A 19,157-nucleotide genomic window follows, 5' to 3' on the forward strand; every position below is an offset into this window, starting at 1 on the left:
TATTAGCTTAAAATCTTCTTAGGTTCTTCCTATCACTTTCAACTGATACATTCTTATTTTTCAAAGGGAACTGGGCAAATTCATGGAGCATACATTTATCACTGTCTATTATACAATATTATACAACATTAATATCTTAGTGGTGGCTCAGTGGTTAGAATGCAGTATTGTAGGCTAACTCTGCCCACAGCCAGGAGTTCGATCCTGACCAGTTTGAGGTTGACTCAGCCTTCCATCCTTCCAAGGTAGGTAAAATGAAGACCCAGATTGGGGGCAATATGTTTTTTTTATTATTTTAATTCCATTTATATCCCGCCCTTCTCCGAAGACTCAGGGCGGCTTACAAGCTTAGCAGTAGCCTTCATTCTATGTATATGCCTGCTTATTAGGGCTTTCACACACACCCCAAGCGGCATTATTACAAAGTCAGCTTAATTGCCCCCAACAATCTGGGTCCTCATTTTACCTACCTCGGAAGGATGGAAGGCTGAGTCAACCTTGAGCCTGGTGGGATGCGAACCTGCACTAATTGCAGGCAGCTGGTGTTACTTAAGGAGGCATTAGCCCACTGCTCCACCAAGGCTCTGTAAACCACTTAGAGAGTGCTGTAAAGCACTATGAAGTGGTACATAGATCTAAGTGCTATTGCTATGGCTATTTCTAGTATTAGCGAGGCAGTATGGTTCTGTTGGTAAAGCTGAAGGACATGAATGGAAGGATACCATTGCTGTCTGTTGTATTTGTGGGCTAGTCAAAAGTCATGGTTGGCCCAAAATACAGTATCAGACTTTGGTCTAATTCAGTTGGGTTCTTTCTTTATTCTTAAATATTTTTATAATAAAGGTCGCAAAGAATGGTCCATTTAAAAAAAAAGCTATCACGATATATGGCACTGAGAATGAGATCAACAGCAGGAAGAAAAAATGGCAAGATAAAGAAAGAAATAAAAAAATGAAAGGCAAATGCCAGTAACAGGAAAAAAAGAACACAAAGGAAATACAAAATACCCCTGTGCACTTGATTGCGTTCTCACAGATAGAGATCATAGAGATATACACATAAATACACACAAGTGTGCGAGCACATATACACACATACTGTAGGAGATGATGAGTGTGTTTAGATTAAGATTTGCCCAGAGCTAGGATCATGTGAAGAACAATTCATACAATTAGTTCAAAATGATGATCAGGTGATTTCAGTAAAACTTAGTTGGCTTTTTCCTGAAGTGGTTCATTCTTTCCTATGGTGGTCATAAAGAAATGCCAAATCTTCTTGGATTGCTTTAATTTGGGTTAGTGAAAAGAAAGCTGTGTATTCATCACCATCATATTCATAGCTATCAAGATCAACTTTTGGCAAAAATATAAATGCATGGCTAAGTTTAATATAAAATAGTAGTATACTGTATATACTGCCAATTACAATGTGATAGATGTGAAGGAACATTTTCCTGTAACAACATCATACTGAAAAGTAGTAGGAATAAGTAATCACTTAATTTTTATTCAGCAATTTTAGATTCATATGGTAAATAAAGGTTGATAAAAAATGGTTTGGTTGGCTAAGTAATTATATGCTGGTTCAAATCCATATTGCACCATGCTGGTTACATGATGTGATTAAAAAAAGACTATATCAGAAAAGAACTGGGAAGAGACATAAAAACAGAAAGTTTACTTCTCTCCTGGAATGAAGAGTTCTGTAAAAGTGCAAATAGTACCATTATTTGCAGGCTTTTAGAGATTCCCTGCCTTCTGTGTATGATAACTTATTTTCTTGTTTAGTCTACACTGAACAACTTGATTCTCAAGAGTCTCAAATAAACAAACAATCTATATCCCATAAACTGCACTAGTATATCATAACAAACATGTGTTGCTTGATTAGAGGTTGAAACTATTTTCTCAATTCTATAATATTTTTCTTCTCCAAAATTTCAGCATCCATTCCAAGAAAAGATGATGAAACATACAATGCAGGAATACACTCTCTGGAGCAAAAAAACTTAACCAGAGCTTCAGGCCTACATGCAACTTCAGGATTCCCCCCAAGTTACCATCAATTTGATATTCTGAATGTGACAAATTGGAGGGCTGGGGGAATTATGAAATACACGAAGAAAAATCATGTTGACTGTATTTCATAATTTTAAATTAAACTGCATAAAATCTCATTTAGTTTTCCCTGGTCCAGTTGACTTTTTCATCCTGGCCATATTTCCATTTTGGAATGCAAACCTCCTAGTGCCCTTCAAAGGCTAAGCAAAAAAAAAAGTGTGCCTCATACTAGAAACACCAAAGTGAAAAACCAGTCCAAGTGTAGAAAGTCAGGGAGATGACCTTGAAGGAAATAGCAAGAACCATTCTATAAGCACAGAGAGCTAAAGCATTCATTAAATTCTGGGAAACAAAATAAGATATGGAAAAGACTCTTGCAGGCTTTTCCTGATTCATTGGGATATAAGAAAGAAGGGAAGTAAAGTACAATTAGACTTATAAAATTATGTTTTTATAGACTATTTATTGAAATACTGTGGTACCTCAGTACTCATCCTTAATCGGTTCTGGAAGCGATGAGTACCAAAAACGAAGAGTACTGAACAATTTTTTTCCCATAAGGAATAATGTAGTGAGTTATAAGACAGCCAACCCCGACAAGTTCTAGCCTGTGATACCAAATAAATGATGAATACCAGGAGAGATTTTTTGTATCAAAATGCATTTAGTATCAAACTGAGTTTCAAAGCAATTGAGTACCAAGGTACCACTGTATACTTTACTGCTAGTTCTAGTTTGCAGTGGAATCTCTTTTCTGAGGCCTACAAAGATGCAGGGAAGAGCAACAAAGATGTTAGGAGGTCTAGAGGTTAATCATTTGACGAATTGCTAAGGCAACTAGATATGTTTAGCCTAACGAAGACAAGGCTTAGGGGAGACATGATTGCAGTCTTCCAATACCTGAAGAGCTGTCACAGCGAAGAGGATATAAATTTATTCTCCATAACAGCTGACAGCAGGACAACAAGCAATAGGTGAAAGCTAGTCAGAGGGAGAGCCAACATGGAACTAAGGAAAAATTTCCTGACAAGAATAATTGATCAATGGGTACTCCATCACTGGAGTTTTCCAAGAAAAGATTGGCAATTATTTGTCTGTGATGGTATAAGGACTCCTGCCTTGGGCAGTGGGTTGGACTACAGGCAGTCCTTGACTTACAACAGTTTGTTTAGTGACCATTCAAAGCTATAACAGCACTGAAAAAAGCACTGACTTATGATAGTTTTTCACACTTAGAACCATTGCAGCATTCCCAGGGTCAGATGATCAAAATTGGCAAATGACTCATATTTATGACTCTTGAAATGTTCCTGGGTCATATGGTCACCTTTTGTGACCTTCTGACAAACAAAGTCAATGTTGAAGCCAGATTCACTTAACAACCCATGATATTAACTTAATAACTGCAGCGATTCGCTTAACTTAACAACTGTGGGAAGAAAGGTCATAAAATGGCGCAAAACTCACTTAATAACTGTCTCACAGAAATTTTAGACTCAGTTGTGGTCATACGTCAAGGACTACCTGTGTAAGACCTCCAAGGTTCCTTTCAGTCCTATGATTCTGTGTGGTCTGTCCCAAAGGGCTAACAGCAAGTATGCCAGAGTTAGTTAAAATGTAGGAAAGAAGAACCATCTGACCTTTCTACTCTTGCTTTGATGCACTTGCTTTGATGCACTTTGGTCCCCAGTTTGCATCCTCATAACAAGTGAGCAGCAAAGCAAAGCAGTTTCTATTACAATAAGTTCAGAGAGACTCCAGGACAAAATTGAACAGATGTTTCCTTCTGCACACTAGTATTCTTGGGTGTGCTTCATACTTCAACCCATGCCCAGGCAACATGCTGGAAGTGGATGGTGGGATTTGTATTTCAAAATATCTGGAGAAACACCAAACCAAAGAAGGAGATACCAATAGAAGATAATATTTGTAGATCATAGTTGAACTGTGGGTCCTTGGTGGTCTCTGAGCTCGGCCGTTTTCTTGTGGACATTTCATTACCAAACTAGGCCATATCATCATTATGCTGATCATGTTACCCAGTTTAGCATTGATGATGTTACTTAATTTGGTAATGAAACATCTTCAAGAAAACAACCAAGCTCAAAAAGCACCAAGGACCACACAAGGAAGTAGACAGCACTACAATTTCTTCCAGATTCCGTATAATAAACATGCTATCTCTTTGGAGCCATACTAGAAGAAGAAAGAAAACTTTTTGTTGGCAGATTTTATGTTGCTCTATAGGCACTGATCTAGCTTTCACTAATCTTGCGGTTGCTTCTGAAATTGGTTTTGAAAAGAGAGTTATAGGAAAGTTGAATATGTGAAGGTTAATATGTTCATCCTTGCACTGAGCCATCAACTCAAATAAGGTTTCTTTGCATCAGCTGGAGGGCATCAAAAGGAAAGGAATAGAAATATCACTGTGTTGGATTCTACAGCCACAGCCTTGCAATCAATATAAGAATATACTAACAGAAAATTTTATGGAAATTAACCTTATATGAAAAATATACACAAATATAACTGCAAGTATTATAATAATAATACTATAATGAGACCTTTAATTCTAAAAAACAATACTTGTGATATTTACCAACACATTATAGTATTATAAATATGTATGGTCCTTGACAGAAAACAGCCTTTCTGGAAGAGAGAGGAGACAACAAACAAAGCATTGCAATGAGAGCATATACAATTGATTCTGTGAAGTAGTACCACATCCAATTCAATGAAAACTTTTTCTAATGCCCTTTGATATTTCAGACTCCAATTCCCATCAGCTACAGTAACATTGCCTTAGGAATTATCTTTCTTTAATTAAAAATGATTAAATAAATATATTTGGGCATATTGTTAAAGCAATCAAGTCAATATTTTTTTAAATACAGGAAGAATATTAAGGAAGACATGTTTCACACTAAAGGCAAGTCCAGGCTGTCATAGAGAATCCTCAGGGATCAAAAAAGAGGTGCAGAACTTCCCTCTACAGCTGAAGGTTAATTTTTGCATCTCCAGGAAGCCACTTGCATGCCTGATGTGTCATTTTCAGGCTGGGTTTTCAGTATTCAGTGAATCTACTTGTTAGCTCCACCCAAACAACCTTGTTAAAAGTTTACATCGCAGATCTTGAAGTGCGATAGATGTATGAAGAAGAAAGACTGAAAGTGGAACCTTCTTTTAGCATGAATTTCACAAAGTTTCGCCTACTAGGAAAACTGTGGTAGGTTTGCCATCACTTCTAGAGATGCTCATGAAAAGGGGAATGTATCTGTGAGCTGGAGGTTCATCTGGATCTTTCACCTGGAGAGGTCACCATTTTTCCAAACTGAAACCTGGAGCATTCTGCTTGTTCTGGATTTTGGCCAAAAAAATATCTGAAGAGTATATTTAAATGGATGAGTAGGGCAAAGCTGTTCCATCTTACTCTACTCTGTTGTTTTCCTTCTGACCTATGCACCGGTCAGCAGATTGATTTTCCCAGGTTCATTAATGGCACACAGCAGCTAAGGGGATGTCTCCATTTCCCTTAGCCACCACCATTTTTGAATTCTAGCATGACATACCCAAGTTATCAACCTGTTCTTACACTGGGAAAATAAAAGGTGAGGTGGGTGGGCTGGTTGGATATATTACTACTACTACTACTACTACTACTACTACTACTACTACTACTACTATACTATGAATCTAAGAGTGGTGATGACAGTGTGATGGAAGTACCGTAGCTAATCTTTTGTTAGTATGTGCACATTGCCACTGTCTTTGCATTCAAGCAGAGACTATGCAATAGCCCACTTCTTATTTCTTCAATATTCCCAGCAGTTTCTTTTCACTACTTCCCCTTAGCTGTGTGTCATCAGAAATGACACTGACTTTTTCTGCTCTCCCTACCCCAAGCCTCTAGAATATACATTATCAAAGAGAGATCCAACTAGAATTAAGAAGAAATTTCCCGACAGTGAGAACAATTAATCAGTGGAATAGCTTGCCTTCAGAAGTTGTGGGTTCTCCATCGCTGGAGGTTTTTAAGAAGAGATTGGACAGTCATTTGTCTAACATGGTATAAGGTTTCCTGCTTGAACAGGGGGTTGGACTAGAAAACCTCCAAGATCCATTCCAACTCTGTTATCCTGTTATTCCATGCATGGATCAAGCATATTTCAACCATATGTCTTTCTGTACATGGAATTCTTTATGCAAATAATATTTTACATATCTCTAATTTTCTTCAACAGCTTGAAGAGATCAGTCACTCTACCCCTTTATAATAGTCCATGGTTAAACCTAAAACAAAGACAATATTTCTTTTCCTTTGCATTACCGGAATCAGGAGTATTGCTATGCAGAGTAAAACAAAGTCAACTTCTATAATTAGGTTGTAAACATAACAACCTTTGGTTAATACAAAACTGTCCCTGCAGCAACATCTAAACCAGCTGTGTTTTGGAGTTTTTGATTTGCACATCTAGTGTGGTCTTTAACCCCATTTGGACTAAAAATGGTCTCAGTTTTCCCAGCTGAGGCTGAGTAGGTAACAATCTTTATTCTATATTAGGATGAAGCCACATTATGCAGGTAGCCCTCTATAAACCTGGAGCCCCTTCATATATTCATAGCAGTTTAAAATTAATGGACTTTCTGCCTTGTTAATCTCAGTTTTGGAGCTAAGCAGCTACTGGCTATTGTCCTAGCTAACATTTCTGTACTCAAAAGCTCTAACTCCTATCCTATCTGCCACAAATACACACCCCTAAAAAGGTAAAAGTAAAGGTAAAGGTTCCCCCGCACATGCGTGCTAGTCGTTTCCGACTCTAGGGGCCGGTGCTCATCTCCGTTTCAAAGCTGAAGAGCCAGCGTTTGTCCGAGGACTTCTCCGTGGTCATGTGGCCGGCATGACTAGACACCAAAGGCGCACGGAACGCTGTTACCTTCCCACCGTAGTGGTCCCTATTTTTCTACTTGCATTTTTATGTGCTTTCGAACTGCTAGGTTGGCAGAAGCTGGGACAAGTAACAGGCGCTCACTCTGTTACGCGGCACTCGGGATTCGACCCGCCAAACTGCCGACCTTCTGATCGACAAGCTCAGCGTCCTAACCCACTGAGCCACCGCGTCCCTTACACACCCCTAGGTTGCTCTAAACAGAACCCTACCATGGAGCAGAGATTTGCACATGACTGGCCTGCCAAATCCCCTACTTTGAGAAGTAACACAAATCCAATTTAAAGTGAATAATTTATTCTATTGCAATGGTGGCATGCAAGAAACACAGCTAGTGACAAGAAGGAGAAAAGGGGGTAATTGATGATTTGTGGGAAATACAACCCACCCTTTACTCACGCAAGATAAAAGACTGCCACCTTAAGTCATCAGCAGTCTGGATCTAGGACTTAATTTCTTGTTCGAGAAACCTTGATCCCATAAGATATATGTGCCTATGCATACATATGCATATATGTGCAAGACAGAGATGTCAAAGTGTTTGTAAACTCTCGCCCAGCAAACTGACATAAACAAACGTTAAAGATGGGCGTAGAATTGAAAATAAAAAGGAACATCAAGAGATTTGGGGAAAATGGAAATAAAACATAGCAATAATATTTATTTTATTTTTATTTATTCTATTGTTGTAAAGGTGCTGTTATTGCTACTGTTTTTTATTAGACACCTACTCTATTACTTTGCAACCCCCATCTTACCAATCTTCCTGGTCAGGGGAAAAGTTCCATTATGATATTTCTTCCTGTAGGATTTAACTTAAACTTGGGAAAACAAGACACTGCAAATAACTCCAGATATTTTTATTCAGTGAAAGGACCCCACAACATCCTTCCATCATCTCAGGACTAAAGTGCAAGAGCCCTGCACCCCAGTGATAAGAGGTTAGTTAAAATGTTTTCGTGCATAAAATTCTTGGAAACAATTTTTTCCATCAAATTGAAGGAAAATGGGTGGAAGAAAATTTCTAATTTCAATAGAATGTATGTATGCTGGGTTGCACACTAGCATTAAGCAAAAGGTTTCTTTTTCTCTTAAATGTCTCTTTTTCAGTCTATTCAATGATGATTGTCCTCTTATTATGGTTCTCTCTTGGAGCTGCAATCACTAAGAAATTTGCAGAAACAGCTTCTTATCATGTGGGAAATCTTAGAAGAGGTGTCAGAATATTTCCCGTGAAATGGCAAGGCAGTCATCATTCTTTAATTGAATTAATGTGCATTATTTATTTATATTTTTAAAATACAAGTCATTTTGAATATTTTAATAAAGCCAATCTCTTGGTATCCTAGCTTAATTCTCACCTTACTATTCCTGTTCCTGCTCTCTTGTTGGGTCTACTCATTGGGAAGTATTATTTTTCATTTTAGACCTTTAAAATGACTTGAATATCTGCAAACTTTCTAAAAGCCCTTTTTATTTATCAGAATGTATGCTGATATCATCTTATAAAAAGATAAACAAGGAATTGTCTCCTTTTTAAAAAATAAAACCAGCTTTATTCACAGGTATGTCTCTTTCTCACTTGAAGCAAAATTATGTTCCAGTTACTCCACATAAATATACTTCAGATGAGGTACAATGTTCATTTGTGATAACAACTGAACCTTTACATTCATATAATTGAGAAACCTATTTCCCAATCTTCTTGCTGTCTTTATAAAGTAGAAAGAAAACTAAAGCATCTTCTCTTTATTTCTGGGGACTTTACTATCCCATTTTTTCACATTTATTCACAATATCTTACCTCTGTGTTTGATCCCTGAATTGACAAAATAGAGGTTGCACTCCAATGTTAAAATGAATACACATATAATGATTTTAAATTTAGTGAATCACCTTCCAGTTTATGCCAGAAAAATGTTTGCCAGTCCCCCTCTCCTCTCCCTTTTATACATCTCTCAGAAGACAACAAAAATGTGGATCTTCTGGAGAAAAATAGACTAAAGTAGTAGAGTCCATATCCACACTCTACTGTATTCTTCAGATGCCGCTTTCCCACACTGATCCCAAGTGGACTCTGAGATAGCTGAACAAAATTCTGTCCATATTTAGGGTACTTTGGTGTTAACTTGCCAGGTGTTCAACCCACAATTCCAGCAGCCCCACTGATAAATTTTTCTGCTACTGTGTCCTTCTAGATTCTGTGCTTAGAAAGCAACTACCAATAGCTTTTTTTTCTGTGTGCATATTTGTTTGCAAGCATGCAAATATGCATACAGACATAAAAATATATGTTTACAAAGTTAAATTAAATGCATATAAGGACAGTTAAAACATCAACATAACAATTTTGCAAGCCCAACAGCTTGCTCTAACGAATAAATTCCTTTTTTTTTCATTTTTCCATATTTGGCTCAATAACATTTGCTACAGCTTCTGTAATAGCAGATTTTCAGTAGTGTGTGAATATAGTATTTGCTTGAGATGTGGAATTTTGTTGGTTTTAATTACTATTTTTCCTTACCTGAGCTACTGCTTTTGTTTTAAAACGGTTTACAGCTGCACAGTTTCATTGTTTTTCCTATTACTTGAAATAGAAAGGTTTCATTCCAGCCCCTAAATGGCTCAATAAATATTGCAAAGTACAGCCATTCTTATCCATCTAGATTTTACAAATCGGAAGGGAAGGGAATGCTACATTGTTGGCCCTGATTTTTAAGAAGTGGGTAGCTCAGGGAAAGAAAATTTATAATTAAAAAAGTTTCAGCCATGTTTCAAGAATGAACTTTCACCTGATATAACCCTTACGCTATTGCAATCCCATGGATAACTACAGCTGCGGTAAGACAGCTGCAGGATCTATTTCTAACCCAGGTGAGGAGCATCCCTGCACAGTAGCCAACTGAAGTACAGAGGTTTAGTAGAATAAAGTAAAGTACCACAAATGAACTGGACAGCAGTATTTGTGTCAGTACAAACCAGAAAAATTACTTTCAATGAAAAGAAGAAAAACACAGATGGAGGTCACATTCATGATAGGCTGTGGATAAATAGAAGATATTCTTGTCCTCTGGGAATCACTGATGGCCTGTATTTGTGATATGGTGACCTTGCAATGTAGATATCACCTTAATAATAATAAAAAGTTTGGAGGGACCTTGGAGGTCATCTAGTCCAACCCCCTGCTCAGGCAGGAAACCCTATACTATTTCAGACAAATGGCTGTCCAGTCTTTTCTTGAAAACTTCCAGTGTTGGAGCATTCACAGCTTCTGGAGGCAGATTGTTCCGCTGATTAATTGTTCTAACTCTCAGGAAATTTCTCCTTAGTTCTAGGTTGCTTCTCTCTTTTGTTAGTTTCCATCCGTTGCTTCTTGTCCTGCCTTTGGAGAATAATTTCTTTGTGGCAACCCCTGAGATATTGGAACACTGCTATCATGTCACCTCTAGTCCTTCTCTTCATTAAACTAGACATACCCAATTCCAGCAACTGTTCCTTATATGTTTTAGCCTCCATTCGCCTAATCATCTTTGTTGCTCTTCTCTGTACTCTTTCTAGAGCAGGGGTGTCAAACTGCCGGGCTGAAGGCCAGATGTGTCACACTAAAACCACACCCACCCCATTGCTGGCAATGGAAAAAAAGTCGCAATACCTTGCAACACATCACGTGACATCACAAGTTTCACACCCATGTTCTAGAGTCTCAACATCTTTTTTACATCGTAGTGACCAAAACTGGATGCAGTATTCCAAGTGTGGCCTTACCAAGGCATTGTAAAGTGGTATTAACACTTCATGTAATCTTGATTCTATCCCTCTGTTAATGCAGCCTAGCACTGTATTGGCTTTTTTGGCAGCTGCAGCACACTGCTGGCTCATATTTAAATGATTGTCCACTAGGAGTCCAAGATCCCTCTCACAGTTGCTACTATTGAGCAAGGTACCACCTATACTATACCTGTACATTTGGTTTTTCTTGCCTAAATGTAGAGCCTTACTTTTTTCACCATTGAATTTCATTTTGTTAAATAATGCCAAATGTTCAAGTCTGTCAAAATCCTTCTGTATCTTAAGCCTATCTTCTGGAGTGTTGGCTATTACTGCAAGCTTGGTATCATCTGCAAATTTGATGAGTTCCCCATCTATCACCTCATTCAAATCATTGATGAAGATGTTGAAGAGCACTGGGCCCAGAACAGAGCCCTGGGGCACCCCACTACAAACGTCCCTCCATGTAGATGCAGTTCCATTGAGGACCACACACTGAGTATGGCTGGTCAGCCAGTTACAAGTCCATCTGGTGGTGATGCTGTCTAACCCACACTTTTCTATCTTATTAAGTAGTAGGTTGTGGTCTACTTTATTAAATGCCTTACTGAAGTCCAAGTAAATTCTATCCACAGCATTCTTCTAGTCCACTAATTTTGTCACTTGGTCAAAGAATGCAATAAGATTTGTCTGGCATGTTCTGTTTTTGACAAATCCATATTGGCTTTTGGTAATGAGTTTGTTTGCCTCTAGGTGTTCTCTGATTGGTTGCTTGATTATCTTTTCCAGAATCTTCCCAGGTATTGAGGTCAGGCTGATAGGTCTGTAGTTTCCTGGATCCATTTTTTCCCTTTTTTGAAGATGGGAACTACATCAGCTTTTTTGCAGTCCTTTGGTAGTTCCCCAGTGCTCCAGGATCTTTGAAAGATATAGTTAAGTGGTTCTGAGATCACATCTGCCAGTTTCTTCAGAACCTTGAGGTGTAGCCCATCTGGTCCTGGTGATTTGGACTTGTCTTGGGGTGGACGAGTGCCCACTTAGCATTTTCTTGGCTATATTAACTTGTGTTTCTAATCTGTTTTTTACGGTACTGTTTTTGATAGGTTGGACTGTTTTTCCCCTTTGTGTAAGGTAAAGGTAAAGGTAAAGGTTCCCCCGCACATGCGTGCTAGTCGTTTCCGACTCTAGGGGCTGGTGCTCATCTCCGTTTCAAAGCCGAAGAGCCAGCGCTTGTCCGAGGACATCTCCGTGGTCATGTGGCCGGCATGACTAGACGCCAAAGGCGCACGGAACGCTGTTACCTTCCCACCGGAGTGGTCCCTATTTTTCTACTTGCATTTTTATGTGCTTTCGAACTGCTAGGTGAGCAGAAGCTGGGATGAATAACAGGCGCTCACTCTGTTACGCGGCACTCGGGATTCGACCCGCCAAACTGCCGACCTTCTGATCGACAAGCTCAGCGTCCTAACCCACTGAGCCACCGCGTCCCTTCTTTGTGTAAAGACAGATGCAAAAAATGAGTTAAGTAGTTCTGCTTTCTCCCTGTTGCTTGTCACCTTCTTGCCACTTTCTCCCACTAATGAACCAATCATTTCCTTAATTTTTGTGTTGTTTTTTACATTTTGAAAGAAGCTTTTTTTGTTATTTTATACTTTTATCACAAGTCTTAGTTCATTTTGAGTCTTAGCTTTCCCCACTTCATCTTTGCAGGCTCGGGCTATTTACTGATATTCTGCCTTCGTTATGTTCCCCTCTTGCCACTTTTTATAATTAATCTGAAATGCTTAGAAAATTAGCAAGTAGCGGTGGCAATCCATGGTCCATGGACTGCATGTATCCCCAAGAGCAATGCACGTGAAAAGCATGGCTCTATATGAATAGATAGGTTCTAAATTTATTGGAAGATCCTGATTGTTGTTTTGTTAACATTAAATAAGGGGAGAGAGGGAGAGAGAGGGGGAGGGGAGAGAGATTACTGTGGCATAGTACATCATCAAGGCTGCTAAATCAAGTAGAATACAATCTTTCTAAGCAGATATAGTGGGAAGTGGGAATAACCTTGAGGAATAGGAGAAAGAATTGCAACCAAGACAATGGTCCAGTAAAAGAAATCTGAGTCTGGGTCAGAAATGCAATTTAAGAAAGCATCTCAAAGATGACCCTTGTTTTCATGAAGATTAAGGAGGGAGGGAGGAAGTTGCAAGATTCTTTAATTGTAACCTTACATTAAGCATATTAAAAACAGTATTAGCATTTATAACTGTTTTCCTAGTCTGGTACACCTTAAAGGGCTAACAGGCACTAATGTAAATCCTCACTGGAAAAGCACCTATTATTGTCCTACTCAATCAGGAGGGCAAGGTTAAATTCACTGTTGTGTCTGCAGAATCTCAAATTTTAAAAAGGCCCAAAGAAAAATTATTTGCTACCTCCAACATGAAAGATATGGCTGGCACCGAAAGGGATCTGTGTTTACAATTTGTTTCCACAGCAACAATCTGCAATTTTAATACTGTGTTCTCAGAGAGCTCACAAACCAACAAAGCAAAGATTTGAAAGAGAGATGGCACAACAATCCTTTCTCTGGGTACTCAGCAGCACTAATACCATTTGATTCTGTCTTTCTCGTAAACACAAACACACATATTGTACACATGCATTCCACTGACAGTAACATCATAGCTAACAAGCATTATAACACTTCTTGATATGTGACCAGTCCCTTATGCACTCTCTGTTGGATTTCAGCTTGTCTTCTTAGTTACAAATATTTTATCAAAACCTTCTGCTGCAAACTGTCCAATAAATATATGTACAAAAGGCAACGTTAGTTTTCCTCTGTGAAATCTCTCAGAATGCATTATGTGGCTCTGCAGGGTATAACACTGTTGCATAATACTTGTATGTAATGGAACACAATGTTGGTAAAATCTACATTTTAGTGTATTCTGGAAAGCAGTAGGTACATCTGAAATATCTGGCATTCATAATATTATGTCCATATTATAATAACATGAACTCTCTGGGCCATCTTTCCCCATATATGGTTGGTGAGGTTAACCCCATCTCTGTTAGCCTTCTGCAAGGCCCTTTCACCAGCCATGGTGCCCCAAGGGGCAGCCTGCAAGGTGGCTGGCTGATCTTTGTTCTCCTGCTTATTGGATTTTATCTGTTTATTTTATGTCTTGTCTGTTTATTTATTTTTTCTTGTTTTAGATTACTATTGAGTGTTTAACTGTTGTTGTGTTGCATGCTGCACAGAGTCACATGTTTCTAAGATGGGTGGCTATATAAATTTGCTAAATAAAAAAATAAGGCTTTGATTCCAATTAAGTCTCTGCCATTACAACACTGATAAGCCATACATACAGAGGAGGGGGGGAGTTGCAACCCTCACATGTTATATTAACAGCACGACTCAACCACCTTAGCCAGTGTTGCTGGGAGTGATGCAATTTCCCCAACCACATCAACATTTCAAGAGTCCTGTTTTCAACTCCTAGAATACCAAGAAAGTTCTATAATACCTCATTCTCATACAATGAACTAAATGAAATTTTATAGAGAGAAATTAACATTACAACAACCCTCCCAATTGTTCTGGGGGAAAAATGTCATCATGAATTCTTAATGTGCACAAAGTGAAAAAAAAACCTTCTGCTACATACATTGCACTGGAAAGCTTGTTTAGTGCTGGCACTAGCACAATTTTCACTGTGCTCCACACTGACAGTGCATTTACAGATTATATAATATATAAAGTCTGAATTTTAAGTGCATAGATTTCATTACTCTTGAGCTAAATTCTAATTCAACTGTGTATGGGGATTTACAAATTTTGCATATTTTCCATTATGGGTCTGTGCTATTTCCTTTCCTGTGAATTAAAAGAACATGGACATATATTTATATTGAATGCATTTTTATCCAGAATAGGCATTTCAGGATTCCTTTGCTCCCTTTAAAAACATTTTTGCATGTATTTTTTAAGAAGATGGCTGAATTACAAAATTTGGGAGAATAAATGATCCAAAGGGTAATCAAGTTCTATTTGGAATCTTCCTCTGGGGAATAAGAATTATATCCTTGTTCTTAAAATGCAGCTATCACATCTCCTACTTTGATTTAGAAATGAGAGGGTCTTGATGCTCACTGAGCTTGGTTTTTTTCTTGCAGATATTTCATTGCCCAAACTAGTTAACATCAACAGTGCTAGTAGGGAGTGGGGTTTGCTCTCAGTAGGGGCTTGCCTTCTTAATGTTCCTGGGAATAATATTGGAGGTTCTTTGGTTTGGCTGTTACTATTGGTTTGTTTGTCAATTTCTTGATTGGGTTATTGTTTACTTCTTGACTGTTGGTCTGATGTTAATCTTGATGTTAATCTATGCTTATCTTTTTTTTTAAATTCCATTTATATCCCGCCCTTCTCCGAAGACTCAGGGCAGCTTACAAGCTTAGCAGTAGCCTTCATTCTATGTATATGCCTGCTTATTAGGGCTTTCACACACACACCCCAAGCGGCATTATTACAAAGTCAGCTTAATTGCCCCCAACAATCTGGGTCCTCATTTTACCTACCTCGGAAGGATGGAAGGCTGAGTCAACCTTGAGCCTGGTGGGATGCGAACCTGCACTAATTGCAGGCAGCTGGTGTTACTTAAGGAGGCATTAGCCCACTGCTCCACCAAGGCTCTGTGTGTTAATTGCTGGTGGGGAGGTGTTTTGGTCTCTTGGTTCCTTTTTGGCTTGCTGATTGTCTCTATTGCACAGTAAGGTAAAGGTAAAGGTTCCCCCACACATGCGTGCTAGTCGTTTCCGACTCTAGGGGCCGGTGCTCATCTCCGTTTCCAAGCCAAAGAGCCAGCGCTTGTCCGAGGATGTCTCCGTGGTCATGTGGCCGGCATGACTAGATGCCAAAGGTGCATGGAATGCTGTTTACCTTCCCACCATAGTGGTCCCTATTTTTCTACTTGCATTTTTACATGCTTTTGAACTGCTAGGTTGGCAGAAGCTGGGACGAGTAACAGGCGCTCACTCTGTTACGCGGCACTCGGGATTCGACCCGCCAAACTGCTGACCTTCTGATCGACAAGCTCAGCATCCTAACCCACTGAGCCACCGCATCCCAATAAATTGCACAGTACATAGATATTATTTATGTCAATGCTTCTGTTGATGGCCAATTTGTCAAGGTGCTAGGGTTCCAGGAATTCTCCAGCATTTTTGGACTTGGTTTGAGAGCAAACTCCATTCCTTACTAGCACTGATGATATTACCTAATTTGGGTAATAAAACATCTGCAAGAAAACAACCAAACTCAGAGAGCACCAAGGACCCCTCATTTCAACCCTGACTTACAAACACTCTCTTTTATGAGACAGAAATATACAACTGGGTATCATCATTAGTATGTTGATTGATATCTCACCCAGAACTGATGGATCCTCTGTCTATCAGTTTCATGTAGACATTAAACATGGGCAATAAGATTGAACCCTGCAGGACCCTAAGCTGGAACAAACAGGTGCTTAATTAACTATGACCTCCTTCCAGAACCACTGATGATGAGCAATTGGCACTGCTGCCAACACTCATGGTTATAGAAAAATATCTATGGTTAATGCCACTGAGAGATTTGATTGGACCATGGAAGGATCATATTCAATTAATCCAGGTCAATTAATACAAGAGTGACCAATACAATTTCCATTCCATGCCCAAGTCTAAACCTTGACTCAAAGAGATCAAGATAATTAGCTCCATCTAGGACTCTTTGTAAGTGATATCCGCTTACTTTCTCTAAGTTCTTCCTTAAGCAGGAAAGGTTAGAAACAGATGATGGCTATCTAATACAGCCAGAGTAAAGGATGGCTTCTTGATGAAGAAATGTACTGTAGCCACACTCAAGGGGAAAAAAAGATATGATTTTTTCCCTCAAAGAAGCAGTAACCACATCTTGTATTCAGGTGCACACATCCCTAGTGGCCTTCCAAAGATGAAGCCCACAGACCACAAAACTGAAGTGTAGGAAAGACCTGTCCATTTCTTCAGAATTCACAAGCTCAAGCAAATGTCAGAAGATTTCAAAACACACTTTCCAAGTCACATCCTTTGGAACTATACATGCAGCATTGCAGTAAATATGAATGATTTTTCTCAACTAAACAACTGGCAAAAATGTTACATCAGCCTGCAGGGAAATATGACTTGCCTCTCTTTCCTCAAAAGGGAACAAGCCACTGTAAACAGTGCCACTGAACGACATTCTGCTAATGTAGTAAGGACTGATTGCTTTACTGATGCTTTACTATTCTTATTGCTGCTGACCTTGGACTCATAGCAGTATTTGGTCATACTCAGACCTTGTTTCCATCACAATGCTCTGGACATTACTTTTGCTGCTTCATCATTGAGAGCTTCTTGGTAAACCAAGAAGCCCCCCAGGATCAGGGTATACTGAGAAGTCACTTGAGAACAATCTCATCCAATGCTCACAATGTAAAACAAGTTAGATCCATACGTTCTCTAAGATAGGACCAATGGTGGGATTCAAATATGTGAACAACTGGTTCTCTGTGTGGATGCTGCTTCCAGAAGTCCGTTCTGGGCCTGGGCAACAAAAAATTAGCTAACGGTTCTGCCAAACTGATGTGAACTGGCTGAATCCCACCACTGGATAGGACCATCTAGTCCAGAGGTGTCAAACTCACAACATCATGTGACATGTCGCAATGTATCATGGCTTTTTTCCATTGCCGGCAATGGGGTGGGTGCAATTTCAGCATGACATATCCGGCCCACGGGCCAGCAGTTTGACACCCCTGATCTAGTCAGTCCACCATGCTTCAGAGTTCAATGGTGATAACTCACCAAGCTGTCCAAAAACTGACCAGACTATGTAAAAATACTCAGTAATGTGCTCTTTCAGATCATAGGCCACCTGTTCCAAAACAAAGATTCAGTTAGACCTTATACTGGGAAACTTATTTTATGTATAACAAATCCTGGATGTAAATATAACATCAGAACAATTAATTCTGTACAGACAGATTGTTGCATAAATGTGATCGAGACATTACATACCCTTTAACTTCTATAATAGTTAATATGTTCTAGAATTAATAATAATTTAGTCACCTTTCCCCAGCCAGGTGCTTCCAGAAGATTAGATAGGTTGGAAGTTCTGGATCTCAATTCCATTACATGAGAAGGAAGGATTGTCTCAGCCAAGAATTCTTGTATACAACAGGGTTTCATTTCAAAGTATCCAATATTCCATTTTGGCAATAAAAAAGGCCAGTAAAATAATAGGACACCAAATGCTCTCTATAAAGTTTAATTACAAATCAGTGTTACTCTTAAAATAAAGTTTACATGATTTGAAATTTTCTTTCCTAGAACAACTTTGGCCAAAATTCTGTTACAGAACTGTGATTTCCATAATCCTTACCCAGAGACCCAATGCATTTAAATAGTACAAAGTTTGGGAAGGTTGTCTTAGAATCTATGCCACTATTAGCCTTTTTATATAAATATATAGCAGTTCTGTAGCCAAGTTAACAACACCAGCACTAATCAGTCTTGTTCTAAGTCATGCCATCATATATATTTGTCAGCACAGAAAAATAAAAAGGGAAATAAAAATAAAATACATGTCTAAACGCTTGTTACATTTTCTCTCTCTTTTGAAAACAACTCATTTTGATCACATATACTGCCCTCAAAGTCGTGTTTAAACATAAGCAAGGAACAAACTGATTCATTAAATATATATATGGAATGTCACTGCTTACCTGTCAAGTGATCAGCAAGGACAAGGCAGCAATGGGAGGACACAGAGGAGAAAAAACAGCTAGGAGGGATCATTCACAGCTTATAAAGGATATGGATTGCACACCATCTTGATGCACCAGCTACGAGGGCTGGTCGTCTGTTTTAGGCAGAAGAAAACCACGGGGGCCAAATCAGGATAGGGCACATTTGGGTCCAGTGGGGGCACATCACCATCATCCTCATTGTCCTCTATATCTGGGGACGGTGGTGGCTGCTCCAGTGAAGTTGGTGGCTCACTAATTCCCAGGTCCACATGTTCCAGGGAGCACATTGTGGGGCTGTTGTGAATCGATGGGCTCCCCAAATGCCAGGCAGAGGAGTGGTGGGAGCCATGCTCTGCCATGCTGGCACAAAATGGGAACTCCTGAAATGCATAAAAAAGGCAGTTGAATATTTCCTCCCAATGGATAACATAGCAATAGCAATTGGACTTATATACTGCTTCACAATGCTTTACAGTCCTCTCTAAGCAATTTACAGAGTCATCATATTGTTCCCAACAATCTGGGTCCTCATTTTACCAACCTCAGAAGGATGGAAGGATGAG

General features: G+C 39.0%; 1 protein-coding gene across 1 annotated transcript in view; it reads right to left on the reverse strand.

Annotated features, from left to right (window-relative positions):
- Positions 1 to 18,953, reverse strand: part of CACNA1I (calcium voltage-gated channel subunit alpha1 I) — a gene marked incomplete at both ends in the record, with an annotated part of 359,559 nt that extends 340,606 nt beyond the window's left edge. The window contains one exon of the mRNA XM_081330234.1: positions 18,664 to 18,953. Within this exon, the coding sequence (XP_081186360.1) occupies positions 18,664 to 18,953 (290 nt within the window). The remainder of the gene's footprint in view (positions 1 to 18,663) is intronic.
- Positions 18,954 to 19,157: the final 204 nt, after the last annotated feature.

The sequence above is a fragment of the Vipera berus genome, assembly GCF_964194415.1.
Source record: "Vipera berus genome assembly, chromosome: 6".
Classification (NCBI taxonomy): domain Eukaryota; kingdom Metazoa; phylum Chordata; class Lepidosauria; order Squamata; family Viperidae; genus Vipera; species Vipera berus.